We start from the raw sequence: 16,179 nt of genomic DNA, 5'->3' as shown, positions 1-16,179 counted from the left end.
AAAAGGGGATTATATTTATTCAGAAACCATCCCTCTGCAGGGTAGTCCCCCTGCCACAGTTATGGGGTGTCAAGCTGGTTTGCGGCCAAGTTTGAAGAAAACATACAGACCATCCGAAAGACAGGACTTTAATAAAATCAGTCAGGCTTTTACAGAACAAATGGCAGAAAATACAGTAAAAATGAGATGAAAACAATACAGAACCATCTTCATAAATAACTGGAGTCAGCATTCCCAGAACTCTTAGGCTTTTTTGACTGTGGCAGAGGAAAAGAGGAACAAACACACACACATAAAAAACACACGCACAGCAAGAGCCTTGATAAGCCTACACTGAGGGGGTAGAGTTTTGCCTTTATGGCTAAGCAGCCGAGTCTCTTGCTATTTTCAGCCTTGCTGCCGAACTTTACTGAGCCAATGCTGGCACGTGGTACTGTCCCTCCTACGCTACTGTATTGCCCTGAGCACTGAGGTAGGAGGTTATATTGATCTCCCCCAGGCAGTTCAGAAAGCTCCCGCCAATCTACACTCACTTCCAAGTAGCTCCACACAGCAGGCAGTTATCCATGAGGAATGTCTCTGCTGGGGCATGAAATCAAGACGCACAACATCACGGGGATGTTTGTGATAAGACTGTTTCCAGTGGAAGGAAGGAACTAGTAACCCCCCAAAGATTAGTTTTCCTATTATATGTCACTTACAAGGTTCACTCCTCTTCCCCCTCCACCCCAGACACACACAAGCAATTCCCCAAGGATCCCCTCTTAATACGCAAACTGGCAAATGTACACAGAACTACAGAGAAGCAGCTGCAATAAGAATGAGTCGGGGAGCCAAACCAACAGCCAGGGCAGCAAGATAAAAGTACAACAGAAAGGGGACGTTAAGGAGGGACAGATCTGTCCCAGCCCCTCCTGAGCCACGGAGCCGCTTGGGCTGCCGTTCAAAGAGCAGACCTGGCCGTTCTTTCCATGCAATGAAGACGAGTTTGCTACAAATCGCCCCAAGCTCCAGGCCCTCCGCAACCCAGGGATTCTCCTATACACACTCATTTTCTCCTCCCCACAAAAGAGCTTAACTAATGTGGGTTGGGAGAATTCACTCCCCGGGAAAACTTGTGCAGAGGGGGCGACGTTCTCTTGGTAACTGAAGCAGAGTGATCAGAGTTTCAGTGTAGAGCAAAACAAAACCAAAATTAAGTTTCATCTGGATCAAGCTGCCTCCTAAAACTGCTTTGTCTGCTCTCTTGTGGGAGCTATTAAAGCTGAGCATAAAACACAAAGAGCAGCTGGTCTGGGGGGTTTCAGAGGACCCCCAAGGTGACCTCTTGAGGGACGGATAGGGTGGCACATTCACATGGCGTGGACACTTCACGCCGGAGGCACACCATGCCTTGCGGAAGCACAGAAGTTGCATGATGTGCCCAATGATGGCTCCTCATTCGAGGCACCACGAGCTGGGCTGACACAAACCAGATCCTAAGATGCATGAGATGCACTTCGGATGTTACTGTTAACGTGGCTGACCCAGCTAAGAACATTCCCACTAATACGGCAGGAAGAGGTAGGCTCTGCACAGCTGGTCCACCCTGCCTGGAATGGAGGGTGCAGTCCAGGATGGGGTAAAAGTCTTAGTACCAGATCCCCTGGGTTTCTGGCAGAGTCTTTGTGGGAGTTGTGTTTGTGTTGTGCATGCAAGGCCGGAGAAAAGCCCTCCACTGCGACCACCAGACCCTTAGCCGCACTGCAGGAGGCGGGTGTGTGTTGGCTGGGCCATGAGCTGCACAGAGTCCCCTGGGCTCGCCCACGAGGCGTGTACACACGTGTGTTCTTCCAACCGCCTCAAGATAGCGAGGGCGTTTACAGTCCTCTTGGCGCGGTCTCAGTCAACCGATTCCTAGGACACTGCGGGCAGGTGCCAAAGAGGATCCAGGCAAGCAGGTGCAAGCCAGCCCTTTGTCCTCTCACTGGCTCACGGGGGACGATATTCCAGGCTCTTTATTAATAGCTTGCGTATTTACAGGATCAGTTCCTGTTAGGATGGAAACCCCTTCCCAGGGCCAGCTCTGTTGACCAAGACAATGTGCAGCCCTGCAGTGACTCCCGAGAATACTGAACGTCCCTACTTGTGCTGCCAGGCTGGCCCCGCTCCTCCCCTCAGCCCCTGTGCCAAGGAAACTCACCCTGACTCTTCGCTAGGGCCTTGCAACTCTTGAAGTTCTTGGCTTGGCGACGTCTCGTCGCTGCAGGGACCGGATCTCTGAACGCTGCAGGCCAGGGGTAGGATAAGGGGCTGGGAGAGGCCAGCAGGGGACAGGGACCAGAGCTAAAGGACACTCTGTCAATGAGACTCCACCATAGGGTGTTTCCCAGTGGGACCAGACTGAGTCATGCAAGAAATTAAAATACCCCCTTGTACATCACACACACACACACATGAAAAGGCTTTGCTATCAGAGTTTGTGGCATCCATGGAGTCGCTATACGTTGGATACCTTTTGGGGCTCTCTGGCTTGCCGTAGTCCGTACAGCCACTTGATCACCCTGGCGTTGCGCTCGATGACGGAGATGCCGTAGGGCATGCGCCCCGCCTGCTTGTCCTCCAGGGTGGTGGCGCTGCGCTGGGAGCGGGCACACTCCGAGCTGGCGGTGCTGACGCTGTGAAACTTGATAGAGACAATGTCCGAGCTGGCCCGGGCAAAGTGCTCCACCCCTATGTCCCTCACCTCCTCGGGGTCCAGTCCGCAGTAGTTGAAGAAGCGTTCCAGGTCGGCCGTGGCCCGGGAGTACCTGTCACTCAGGTCAGACTTGGACCTGTGCAGGAGGGTCTGCCGCTTGGCGCTGTCTGTCCGCCTGTCATGAGGGCTTCTATTTGGTGAGCTAAGGGAACTGGCAGAGGGGATCCTGGCCTTGGCGGGTGAGATGGGCACAGGGGTGACCTGGATGGTTGGGGTCACCCTGTCCCGACGAACCCCGCAGGGCCGAACATCCACTCTGCGCACGGCCACTGTGCTGGAGGGCTTGGATGTGATGGAGCTCTCCGACAGCTTGCTCATGCCATCCGAGGGGCCCTTCCTCCTCTGCACAGCAGGGTGCCCACCACGCTCTTTGCCTGGGGGCTCCCTTGTCTCTGCTCTCCACTTGTGCTCCCGGGGGCTCTCCGACTTGGGGAAGGGCAGGGGGCTGTCACAGATGTTGATGAGGTTGTTGAGGATCTCCAGGTTCAAGGAGGTCTTTGGCCCACAGGCTTCCACCCTACGGCCCCCTTGCGGGGTCTTGCGGCTGGGAGTGAGCATGGCTCTCCGCACCCCGGGGGTGAGGAGGGGCTGCTTCAGGAGTGGCTTCACCGGCTCCTGCTTGGTGCTGGCGACCTGTTGGCTCTTCACGTACTTGGCTTTGTCGGCCTCCAGCCTCTCTACGGCGCTTGGCTTCCTGGTGCCGGTGGCTGCCTGCCGGCGGAAGTACTCAGGCCCCTTGTTGAGGATCCGGAATGGCATTGCCGAGGTGAAGGGCGCCGTCACCGAAACCCCCTTCATCATGTCCCCAGCCTGGAGGGTTTCTACGGGCATGCTGCTCAGCTGCTGCACGCCCCGCAGCTGCTCCTCCACACGCCGCCCACTCTGCTCGCCGGCTCCGCCGTGCCCTGTGCAGCAGTGTCCATCAAGGGTCACATGCTCCCCATGCCTGGTAGCGAAGATTAAGGCTGAACGTCAGCCCCGAAAGCAAAATCCCTCTGCTCTTCCAAAGGAACCCAGACCGAGGAGTCCAAGGGGCCGGCAGCCGTGGTGGAGTCTGCCCCGGGGTCACGCTCCACTCGCTGCAAAGAAGGGAAGAGAGATCAGTACACAGCCGAGAGCGGGCAGGAGCGGGCAGCTTTCCTGCCGAATGCTGCTGCCTCCTGCTTCTGCCAGCTCAGCCAGACAAAGGCACTGGCAGGCCTGCCGTCTTCGCCAGGAGGCGGGGGAGACCGGCTGGGCTTCCTATTTCAAGGCACAGGCCCCACCCCCTTCCAGCCAGGTCTCTCCCTCCAACCAATTGACAGAGGCAGAGACACTTCAAATAGAAACCTCCACCAATCAAGGGAGAGCGGCTCTAGACAACTGCTTGAATGAAAAGAGGGGACGGAAGGAGGGGAGCAAGCAGTTATAGTCTGGCCTCTTGCCTCCCTCCCTCCTGCCATGATCAGCCCCTTCTTCTCCATGGCCCTCAGCCAGATTTCCCCTGCCCACCCCACCATCATCTGCCCATATGGGCTGCCCAGCCGGCCCACAGTGCCCTGCCCCTTGGTCTGCTGGGATGCCCCATGCATTCCCCCCACCCTCCCCCGGGAGCTGCCCACACGCTACAGCCATCTGCACGAAGAAGACTGACATGGTGTCAGTGGGGGATGTGAAATAACATCCCATTGAAACAGGGAGGGCTAAACACCCAGCATCCAGATCATCCAAGGTGCAAGATCTCCCCACGGCTCAGTGGGTGAGACAGGGTGCTAGAGAACAGAAAGGGCCCTTGCCTAGACAGCTCCTTAAACCGGCCCAGGATCTGCAGAGGCGTTTCTCACCTCCCAAGCAGAGACTGGGCTCACGCTGAGCTCGAATCTCTGCCTCCAGAGACCAGATGCCCTCCCTTGCTGACGGGTTGGGCAGCCCCTCGGGAGGCGGGGGAGTTCTGGGCTCCTCTCTCCCCGGCATGTCCCAGCCTGGCTGTACGGACGCATGGTGGAAGCATCGTATGCTCTCCAAAGGGGACTGCTACACTGAGCCGGATGGGCAGGCCAGGCTGGCCCCTCTGGAGCCACAAGCGTGAGAGAACGGTACTGCAAAGGGGGACTCCATGACTTGGCACTGCCACCTGGGAATCTCTACAGGAAGCCTCTCCTCTTCTCCCCACTCTGTCACAATGATCGGGCCTCAGTCTGGGACAGGGGGCCGCAGGGAGGAGCTGCCGTCTGCTAATGATAAGCACACATGTGCCGGGCAAGGAAACACAGCCCTGAGACGGCCATGTGCCCCCCCTGAAGAGGGGCAGCCAGAGGAGAGCTAACGTCAAGGGAGCCCACCCACGCTTTTGGGGATCTTGCTGTGAACACATGCTGAGCACCCAGAGGCCTCCGGTCCACTCGGTGAGTGTCACTCTCAGCGCGACCTTTGGGGAGAGTTGCTGTGGTGAATTCTTGCATGCCTGGACATGCAGGCAGCAGGGGCTGAAGTCGCAGAGGCCAGAGGTGGCTGGAATTTAGGGTGAGAGGACGTATAGAAGGAGCCGGGCGAAGGACCCTTGTGACTTTGCACAGAACCCAGGAGGAGTGGCCCTGAGAAAGCTCAGAGCTCCACAGACACAGACGTACAGAGCTCCCCGCACTCACATGAACAGCACTCACTCCAACACAGTGCTCCGTAAACGAGGCTTCTTTCTTTCCACTGCCCTCCCCTCCTTAATCTTAGTCGAAGGGGCATTTTAAACAGCTTACAACTGCTCCTGTCTCTCATTAGCCACAGGGATTAGCAACGGGCAAAGCTCAGAGACTCAGCGATTCGCACGGGAAATGCACCCGGAGGTCAAGCTGCTCATCGGAATATCTTGGGGCTGGGAAAACCTTGGCAAGGCAGCCTCGCTCCTAGCCCCTCAGCACATCCGGTCCCAGCCAAAGTGCAGGAGAAAATGACTGGCCAGGGCACTCTTCCATAGCTCAGAAAGGAGATGTGGATTTAGCTCTGGAGGGGGGTTCAGACGGGCACTCGTTTTTTACCCACGTCTGCTTGCCCATTCTGGCAGGTGACAGTTGGAGACTGGGAGCCAAGAGCTCTGTGTTCTGTTGCAGACACTCCCCCCGTGTGACCTCAGTCTAGTCACTTTACCTCCCTCTGCCTCCATCTGCACCACGGGGATAACAGACAAATGCATCTTCGCTTATCTGCAATTTCCTGGTTCATACATCAGTGACAATGGGTCTGCGGCCTGCTTGAAGCTTGGGCTCAAACCAGAGCTGTCAGTGACCAGCAAAAGGGGAATGCCTCTGCACCAAACAGCCTGACAGCTAAAACAAACATCCACAGCCAGGATAACTAGTCCCTGAAAACTAGTCTTTCCTGCTTCAGAATCAGGAGCCAATCTCCTCTAGCAAGCATGAAACCCAGCCCTGGAGTGCAAAAAAGGGTGCCTTGTAAAGAACTTAGAAGTGGGATTAATTTTGCTTTGGAGGCAGAAGGAACCCAGTGGGCTCTGCAGGGGCATTCCCTGCCAGCTAGCAAATGCCAGGTCTAGTTCTGCCCCCTAAGCTGCAAGCCAGCTAGCCAACATAGCAGACTGAAGACCCTGATGGGTAGTTATCCAGCTGTGGGAATAGCTTTGAGTTCCACGGGTGAAAGACACTATGGAAAATGTGAAGAAATAAAGAACCTCTTTGAGGTTGCTCATGCTTTCCCTAAACTGCAGCTTGCAGTCCGACTGGCTAGGGGGCAGGGGCAAATGCCCCGCAACCAGGTGGGCACCCAGAAAAGCGACTGAGCTTCCACATAAAGGACTAGGAAGACCCAGAACTAGAGCAAGGCACATCTCGCTATACCCCCCGGCTCATTGCAGGAACAGTTGTGAGAAGCTTCCAAAGCAGTCCAAGCCATCGACAAGGGGGTGCTTGCTCCGTGGGTGGGAAGGGGAGGATAATGGAGCCACAGGACCTGTGTGGGCCCTGGAGAGTAGAAGGCATTTCGCTATCACTTCCAGAAGTGCCTGGCGACTAAAATGGGGAGGTGGAGGGGAGCCATGGTAAACAGACTGAACACTTATTATTTAAATAGCTAAGGGAGACGGGCAGCATCTGTCGTGCACATGTTGATCTGATCCAGTGTACCCATTGCCACGATCTCCAGCTATCAAGACACACTCATCTCAGCATCTCGGCTCTCAGCCTGCAAATACATGCAAGGCAGCCCTCCTGAATGGCAACGGGGACCCGCGACCACGGTCAATGGCTTATCCCACTGAACAAAGTCTTGCCCTTGGGCCTGCGAATAGATAGAGCGAGCGGGCGCTGACACGCTCCACATGGTACGCCCAGCGGGAGGAGCGACCGCCGAGGGCGGCTGAGAAGTTTAACTCAGTAATGTCTGAGCAGTGCTTGGAGAAGGAGACACAAACCATCGAGATATTCCAGCCCTAGATCCACTGAGCCCAGCCGTCAGCAGCGTCGCCGAGCCCTCAGAGCCGGCGTCTCTCTCTCGTCCAGAGCTAATAGGTGCAGTGGGAAAAGAGGCACCAAAAGCAGTGGCAGGCCTGCGAAACGGGGCCCAGAGTGCCCCACTGCTGACATGGCTGTGACTCGCCCCCCCCCAACAGTGAGCAGCAATCAAAGCATGCGGCCCTCCCCCACCCTGAGTGCCCTGTGCCGGGCACTTCAAACCACCTGGAAAAGACAGGTCCCCTTCCTCCCCCCTCCTCTGTGCACTTCACTACACCACACAGAGTTGCACAACCTTCCTGTGAACCCACAGCAAACACGCGGTCGTCACCGACGGGCTGGGGAACTTTCCCCTCTAAGTCAGGGGAGTTTTGTCACAAGCCCAATAACCGGCCCCCCTTTGGCTGCCTAGGTTAGTGGGTTACTACCCAGCCCCACAACGGCAGAGACTGCAGCCGAATCCTATGCATTGGCCTTGCTGCTGCTGGGCTGGGGGGAGAGGGGAGGGGAAACGTGAGAGAGGGAAGTGTGTTTCAAATAGACCCTGCAGATAGAACCACATCCTGGGGATGCTCCCGTCTGCTCGAGCCAGACGCTGCCCTCCATTGTGCTCTTTCCAAACTAAGACAATCAAAGGCCTGGTCAGTGCTGCTCTGACACAAGCGCCTTTTTTCCTTCAGCTCCCCCGCACAGCCAACTCCTGGTTACTCCACCTTCCTTTGAACTTTCAATAGGCCCTACATTTTTTCCACATATGCCACAAAGTTAAGTGCCGACTGGGTCGGGTTGGTTTCATGTTCAGGAAGTAGGTTGCCCACGTCAGTGGACTGTGAGATTGTAGGGATCAGAGCAGTGTCCCACCTGCCCCTCTACCACCACCGAGCTTCTGGTCACCCTCCCTCAGCAATCCGATCCTTTCCAGAGCTTCATTTCTTTTACCTTCCAGCAGAGCCAGAGAGAAATCCCCAGGGCTTGATTCCCATCTGGCTCTGCTGTGATCCCTCTGAATTCAGCATGTCACTCCCAATTCACACCGGCGTTAGCAAGAGAAGGATCAGCCCTGCCAGTTGGTTTAGACACTCTGGCCATGTCTACACTACAGCAGTAGCTCTGTGCATAGACACTTCCTACATCGACGGAAGGGGGGCTTCCGTGAGCGGTATTGCTAGGTCAGCCTAAGCTTTGGGTGTAGACCGGGCCTCTGCTCAAACCCTGCCCAGTCCATTGGGCAGGTCCCCTGTGCGTCACACGGATCTGAGAGCTTTGCAAAGAAGTGGAAGGAATTGTCCTGTGGCCTCTGATCCTAACTTGAAATGCTGGACTGCCTGCCTTGGCTCAGGCCTCCTGACAGCCCTCTGCCACTGCAGGAGCCTGGCTCCGCCTTGGGCTGCAGCCGGTCTCTAGGCCCCAGGGAGAGGGAACAGCAAACACCAGTAACTTACCAGCGGTGCTTTCTTTCCCTCTTGGGGCTGCAGCTGGATCCCGGAACAGCAGCCAGCCGGCTCCAGCTGAGGCGTCTCCGGGGCTCCCGCCCTGTGCTGCAGCAGCAGCTCTGCTAAGCCAGCTGCTCACCTGGCGCGACCAAGGAACCTGCTTGCACAACTTCCTGTTGATACTCGGAAGGTGAAGTTCCCTGTCAGCCGGTTGGCAGGGCCGGGAGCCTGTGCACAGAGAGCAAACCCTGCAACCCCCCCCCGCTCTGAGCCTTCCTCCCCCCCCGCTCTGAGCCTTCAGTGCCCTGAGCAGCAGGCGGGGGCGGCTCCAGACACGCACAGCTGAGTTAGCTTCACCTGGCTGTGTCACTAGCCCATTTCTCCCTTGTCCCGGGGTGCTCTCTGCCTCAGTGTCCAGCACCATATCGGGGGGAGTCGGACTCCCCAAGGAGGAGACGACCCGCCAGCTCGTCCACTGCAGCAGGAGCTTCCAGTGTATTCACCGTCTGGTGACTTCAGACACGCTGAACCTGAAAAGACAGAAGGCTGCCCCCCCCCCTTCCCCATAGCCCGAGGGGAATCCCGCCACATGACCTGGAAAGGGGGGGGGGGGTCCTAGCCTGCACACTTACAGATGGAGCATTGACAGTCCCTTCTCTGACCCTCGGCTTTTTACTGCCCCCACCCCAAGGCAGCCAAAAGAAAGAGACCACAGCCCCCAGCTGGGCAGTGCCATGGCAGAGTGATTGCTGAGCTAGGGAGGGGAAACATAGGCAAGACTCTCTGTGGGGCTACCCCTCTTACAGCCCCGTAGAGAGGGAGGAGGTGCTGTTTGGGGTATGGCCCTGCACCGCTTGGGTACACTATTACAGTAGCGCTCAGAGACTCCAGCTGAAATCAGGGTCCCATTGTGCTGAGGGCTGTGCGCAAACAATAAGAGACGATCCCGGCCCTGCCAAGCTTCCAATCCAAACAGACATGGAAGACAAAGAGTGGGAGGGGAAACAGGCACAGAGGGGTGAAGTGACTTGACTAAGGTCACATGCCAAGTGAGTGGCAAAGGCAGGAATGGAACCAGGTCTCCTGGCTTTCAGACCAGTATCCTATCCACTAGGCCATGCTGCCTCTCAGCTACTACAGCGAGCACAAATCGTTCTGGGTGGAGAGACAGACATTCTCATGGGACAGATCACAACCCTGCTTCCTCGACTCTGTTATAACCACCCCAGACTGAGGCACCTTTCCACTGCCTTCAGGTGGAGTGGGGAACCAAACATCTGCAGATCAGGAAAGGCATGATCTGAAATGCCAGCTCTCCATGAGGGAATCATTAGTCAGACCATTCTCTGCAGCCCTGACATGGTCTCTGCCAGCCAGGAAGCCTGAACAGGAATGACTGTGGTCTCACAACACCGAGCACGTTCTTGGGCATTCTAATAATAACAACAATCATCGCTGGCATCGCATCCTGTGAGTAAGCCTCATTATCCCCATTTCACAGATGGCAACACTGAAGCACACAGAGACTGACTCACCCACATCACACAGAGCCTGGGAACCCTGACTCCTAGTCCTCTGCCTTTAGAGCAAGCATCCCCATCCCTTATTAACCTCCTCCTCCTTGCTGTAGAGGTACCTGCAGATAGGCAAAGGTTGCAGCAGCATCCTGCCCCCAATTCTCCATCTGCTGGAAACCATCCTGAGAGAGAAATTAGAGGACCCAGCAGAGAGAGAGAGCAGACCCTTCCCCACGTCCTGTCCTGGCTTTCCCACCACTCCCCTGGTGGAGCGACACTTCATCAGGTCAGGAGTCTGAGCAAAGGGGATCAAGGCCCTCCCCATCTCCCCGAGGGAGCCAAGGTGCTACATGCAGAAGTGGAAGATACCATCAGGTTCGGGTGAACCCGCTTACACCCGCAGGAGGGCACAGAAGGGACAAAGCCAAACAGGTGGGCCGTGAAATTCTTAGCCACGTCAGTAGGTCTCCAACATTGTTGTTTGTTTCTGACCAAACAGGTTTTCCAGGAGGTGAGATCTTCCCAACCTCACCACAGGGCCAGGGTGGAGGGGGAGGGGAGAGGCCTGATTTCCCCTTTCTCATAAGACACCCCTGCTGCCTTCCACCCCTGCCCAGGATCCACAGCCACACAACTCTACATTCTCGTAGCTGGACAGAAGCCAGCCTGGGCACCAACTGCAAAACAAATATCACATTTGAGCTGAAGAGGGGAGGGGCGTGTACAGTACAACTAGTTCTCTGTACCACCAGCAAATAAAACGCTAGCATCAAATGCCAACAGCCCAGTGCTGTGCCTGGGGAGGGGGAGCTAGGCAGGCATGATGGCAGACTGACCTTCCATCTCCCTCAAGACATGGCTTATGTCCACACAGTGCTATGCTGAGCCGCAGGGGCCCTTGGGCACTGGCAAACTCCAGGGGCACAACTGTGAGTGCTCTTGGGGAGGCGACGTTTTACATTTTTAGTGCATTACCCTCCATTTTGGGGCTGTATTTTGCAGACTCTGCCTTTTCCTGTAGAAAGATAACGCTGCCGGCTCTGCCCCAGCCCAGAGAACCTTCCCGGTAGCTGACTCAGACCATTGTCTCCAGCTACACAACAGGAGCAGGGAAAGATGTGGAGGACTGCAGCCCCACTTCACCTTGCCAGAGCTTTCACTTCAAAACCTCACCCGGGCTGCTATGAAATGATGAGGTTATTAAGCAACAGCAGCCAAAGAAATCAACATGTGGAGTTGGGGGATTTATTTAAAAGCATTATCATTATGAGTCAACCCTCCTTTCCTTGTTCTGGGACTTTGGAGATTTTCAGGCACAATACAAGTTGACTGGGTTTTCCCTGGCCCTTCATCTCTGGGATTTTCTTTGTTTCCCAACCTCCTTCCCTCGCTAGCAGTTGTAACGCTTCCTGACTCACTGATGGCACTGGCTCTCTGTCTGCAGGAAGATTAAAGCTGTCAGCGGAACCAACTCAAGAGTTAAAACCCTTCACACTCAGGCCTGGTCTACACGAAAAAGTAGAGTCCATGCAGCTACCTCATTCAGAGGTGTGAAGAATCCACATTCCTGTGCAATCTAATTAAGCCAACCTAACCCCTAGTGTAGACAGCACTAGGTCAACAGAAGAATTCTTCCATCGACCTAGCTACTGCCTCTCAGGGAGATGGACTACCTCCACCAATGGGAGAACCCCTCCCGTCGGCATTGGTACTGTCTACACTGAAGCACTAAGGCAGCGTCGTTTCAAGTGTAGACAAGCCCCCACATAGCTCAAGTATGTCTACACGTGCTGCAATCACACCTCCCGACTGCACTGTAGACATACCATTAACTGTTCACACCTGAGTCAGTGAATCGGTTGAACATGTATTTCCAGAGCACGGCACTGAAAAGTAACTACAAAGGCACCTTCTTATTCAATGAAACTGCTCCCTCTGTGCAGCCAGAAACACACGTACTGAATGTAATGACAAAGATAAGCCTTTTCACTCCTGCTAGCTCTGCCAGCACAGCTCTGGGGAGGGAGCGGGGCTCTAGCCTGGCCTCATCAAGAAAATGATTTACAAAGTCCCTGTTGCAGGGTCTCGTTCTGTCCTCAGTCACAGAGCACTGAGACTGCACAGCTGTGACTGAGCCACGAATCTTTTGTCTGTGGTGAGATGTGAGAAGTCAAGAACCCAGCTTGACTTTCAGAGCCCGGGGCAGTTTGTGGGGCTAGTGCTTAGAGAAAAGAGATATGGGTAAGTATGACCTTGAAAATCACTGCAGGACAATGAAGGTGGAGTTCTATTATGCCATTTTTAAGAGTCAAACTGCATTTTAAAAACAGAATTCTAGATCATGTAAATAGTCTTCCAAAGCAGATCAAGTAAACCTGGGTTTAGCCTCATTTTAGACACAGCAGAGACAAGCCAACTAACCACGGAGTCACAAAGCAGACGCATATTATCTCTGGAGCCTCTGCAATGCCTCACCCACTTTATGGTCTGAACGAGTGGAAAACACATCATGGCTTGGCTCTCCCATTTGGCTGTCTAACGTTGCATCATCTGAACTGTTCCATACTTGCTAAAGCTATAATATTGATTGCCTGCAGATAGGGGCTTAGTCAGACTGGATCAGCCCATCAATTCCAGTCTCCTGCCTCAGGTAAAGTTTGTTACCTGACACATCAGAGAGAGGTAAAAAAAATTCCATAAAGGGCCTACCCGGCCATGAAGTTCTGGACATGAAGGAGTATTCTGTCCTAGGCCTGCAGGAGCCAGCCCTGCTTCTCTCGCTGCTACTTGCAGAACTCACCTTTTTATCAGTCGCACAATTGTTCAGGCCTTTTCAAAGGCCACCACAGCATCTGACACTCTGACCTTCTGGCTGATGATACCTTTGCTGTCACTGAAACGTGCAGCAGTGGGAGATATCCCCCGTGGCTTTGGGGCAACCTGATAAATTGCATTTCCCAGCCCTTTCTGGACACCCATCCCCCACAGAAAATCAGAACCAGATGTAACCAGAAACAAGACCAAGAACTGATCCCCTCCCAGCTGCCAACTAGTATCCAGCACCCATGGGTCAGGCACTCTGTGCCCCACTAATACCCAAAATCCTGGGGCAAAAGGACACATCCCACCCCTCTCAGGATTCCCTACCATGTTCTCCTTACATTGCCAGTGCCCTTTGAGTGCGGCTCATCTCATTGTCTCAGCCTAAGTACCGAGTCCGTTGGCCCTGATATGTATACACCCAGCCTGGGGTCCCACACTAGGGCTGGTGATTGGGAAACGGGCTCCCCCCACCTAGATACTACCCTAGGATCAGGGTTGGGGGCTCACAGGGCTCGAAACATGAATATCACTCCCAAGCTATCGCCTCCAACAGGGGCTCTGGGATTTCTCTTCCCCCTCCCACCTTGCCTAGGGAGAGGGGCTCTGGGATGCCTCCCTTGCCCCACCACCACCCCCACCACCCACGGGAGGGAGATACCCTCCCCCCACCGAGCAGGGGCTCGGGGCTCCACACACAGACACTCCACTTCCAGGGGACAGGAAAGGAGCCCCGGCCCCTTGCTCCTGATGCCCCCTCCCTGGCCCGTCTTACCGCAGAGCGGAACACTGGAGGGGGCACAGTGGGGTAGCAGAGGCTGCGGCGGGTCCCAGACACTCCAGGCCCTTCGACCCCACACGCCTCCTTCCCATTGGCTCCACCGCTGCCATTCGAACGTTGTGCGGCTGGTGTCGCTAGGCGACCGCAACTGGGGACTTTATGAATGAACCAGGCGGGGGCGGCTTGGTGGGTCATCGTCCCCGGACAGGGGTCCTGCTTCTCCCCCCTCCAGCCACAAGGTGGGCTTCCCCCCTCCCCTCCATTCTTACTGTGGGAACGATTCCCCACTACGCTCGACACACAGGCAGCCAGGGGTCCTGCTTCCCCCTGCCACCTGGTGGGGGCTACCAGCCTCCCTTCCCCCTGCCATACAGTAAGGGGTGGGGGGGAGCTGGCCCCGCAGCAGCCGATGGGGAGTCCGGAGATTCCTCTGCTTTAGACATAATCAAACATTTCAGAACCTCTAGAAAGTTCCGATTTGCGTTTGGTTTTAAATAGGGGCGAAAGTTCCTGAGGAGGAATTTTTATTTTAGCCAAACCAGTTCTCCCAGCCCAGCCTTACACCCAGTAAACTGCATAAGACTTCACAGATTTCATAAGCACAGATTCAGAATGAACCAACCTATAGCATCCCTGGATGCTAGCCAGGGCATGAAACAGTTATGGAGCCTGCCCCCACACAAGCCCTATATACAGAGAGACCAAAGCAATTCTGTTGGACCAGATCAGGGTAACCAGATGTCCCCGATTTTATAGGGATAGTCCTGATTTTTGGGTCTTTTTCTTAAATAGGCTTCTATTACCCCCCACCCTCTGTCCCAATTTTTCACATTTGCTGTCTAGTCATCCTAGACAGGATAACACAGGGGCTGTGGAGTGGTCACGCAGGAGACTGCTGGCTGCATGCCACACAGCTATTTTCCACAGCGATCTTTCTGTGATAGCACTAGAAGTTGTTGGAGAGCAGGGGAGAGCTGGATAGTGAAGAGGTGGAAGCATGGCCTTTGGGTCTGGGACTATATGGATCCAAAACCCTGGGGTAGCATGTGGTTGCTTCACTAAAGCCTGGAAGATTCCCCTTCCCTGCTTCCCACAGAGGTCCCACACACAACACTCAGTCCTTCTGGCTTCATGCAGGAGTCCAGAAGTTGGCCACAGAGCTCATCAGCGGGAGAACAAAATTAAAGCAACAAAGAGTCCTGTGGCACCTTATAGACTAACAGATGTTTTGGAGCATGAGCTTTCGTGGGCGTATACCCACTTCGTCAGACGCATGTGAGTATTCACCCACAAAAGCTCATGCTCCAATACATCTGTTAGTCTATAAGGTGCCACAGGACTCTTTGCTGCTTTTTACAGATCCAGACTAACAGGGCCACCCCTCTGAAACTTGAAAATTAAAGCAGCGGATTTTGGAAGTGCGATTAGCAACGAGAGGGAAAGCTGATAAGGCAAAGAGTTCAGAGTGAAGTTCTGCGAAAACAAATGACTTCATCCCAGGAGGGTTGTCCTGGACTTGTGCAACTGTAAGGAGCTAAAGATGGATCTGTAAACTTAGCTCAGCTAGAATAACAAATGACCGAAGTGCGGGTGTAGCCACCATGTGATTAGCAAGAGAGGTCTGAAATAGTCCACATTATTTTGATTGCCGGTATATTTCCACCTGCTTGTTTGGCTGTGCGTGGGAGTGCGGTGCAGGAACCAGGCTGAAAGAGCAGCTGTCATATGGGGCATGCACCAGAGCCCAGCATTTCACATATGGGGCTCCAGGTTGTCTGGCAAAAACTTCCTGCAGGGAGCTGCCTATACATGTTTTAGAGTGTGTACCCCAGCGTTTTTAAACAGGGCGTTCCAGTCAATTGTGAGAGCTTCAAAGAGCCTCACCCTCTCTGGGAATATCTCCTGGGATGACTTAGAGGTGAGCACAGCTAAACCTTGGAAGCAACTGTCAGGCGTCCAGTAACACACCCATGCAATGGAGTTATACCAGGAAAGCATTTGGTCCAGTCTAATCCAAACTAATCTCAAGATGCCCTTGATGGACAGTTAAAATGGGCCTCTACAGAATAAACTTGATGGCTGAGATTTGAAAGCCAGCTGTGGGATTTTGCACACTGCTCATGTTAATTTTAATTACTCGATCCCTACTCAGCTGTGAATATCTCTGCTGATGCTCCTACCTTCTGGACCACATGGAGAGCAAGGTAGTCGGGCAGGGTCTCTTCTGCTGATCAGAGTTAGAGGGGCTGCTCCTTTAGTTCAATAGCTGAGTTACTGTCTCTCTGTTGCTCTAGAAAGCCACAGGGACCCCTTTACAGCCTGGGTAGGGGTCATTCTCCTTTTTAAATGAGCTGGTTAAGTGTGTGTGTTATGGTCTAATGCAGAGGAGCCTGATTGCTTCAGGGTTAAAATCCAGACTGCCCACGTGAAAGTATCTCCCTTCTGCACCCAG

At 54.4% G+C, this 16,179-nt stretch overlaps 1 protein-coding gene across 1 annotated transcript; it reads right to left on the bottom strand.

Annotated features, from left to right (window-relative positions):
* Window positions 1–132: 132 nt before the first annotated feature.
* On the bottom strand, window positions 133–8,756 carry FAM110A (family with sequence similarity 110 member A). Its single transcript, XM_030533714.1, has 2 exons — window positions 8,619–8,756; window positions 133–3,816 (listed from the first exon to the last, which is right to left on the bottom strand). Exon 2 carries the CDS (start codon window positions 3,566–3,568, stop codon window positions 2,480–2,482), a length of 1,089 nt encoding a protein of 362 aa, XP_030389574.1. The 5' UTR covers window positions 3,569–3,816; window positions 8,619–8,756; the 3' UTR covers window positions 133–2,479.
* Window positions 8,757–16,179: the final 7,423 nt, after the last annotated feature.

This window comes from Gopherus evgoodei, chromosome 14 (assembly GCF_007399415.2).
Source record: "Gopherus evgoodei ecotype Sinaloan lineage chromosome 14, rGopEvg1_v1.p, whole genome shotgun sequence".
NCBI classification, from domain to species: domain Eukaryota; kingdom Metazoa; phylum Chordata; order Testudines; family Testudinidae; genus Gopherus; species Gopherus evgoodei.
This window is presented reverse-complemented; position numbering and strand designations above follow the sequence as displayed.

Coding starts and splice junctions, on each gene's coding strand:
- FAM110A (XM_030533714.1), bottom strand. CDS start 3,568: ATGCCCGTAGAAACCCTCCAGGCTGGGGACATGATGAAGGGGGTTTCG.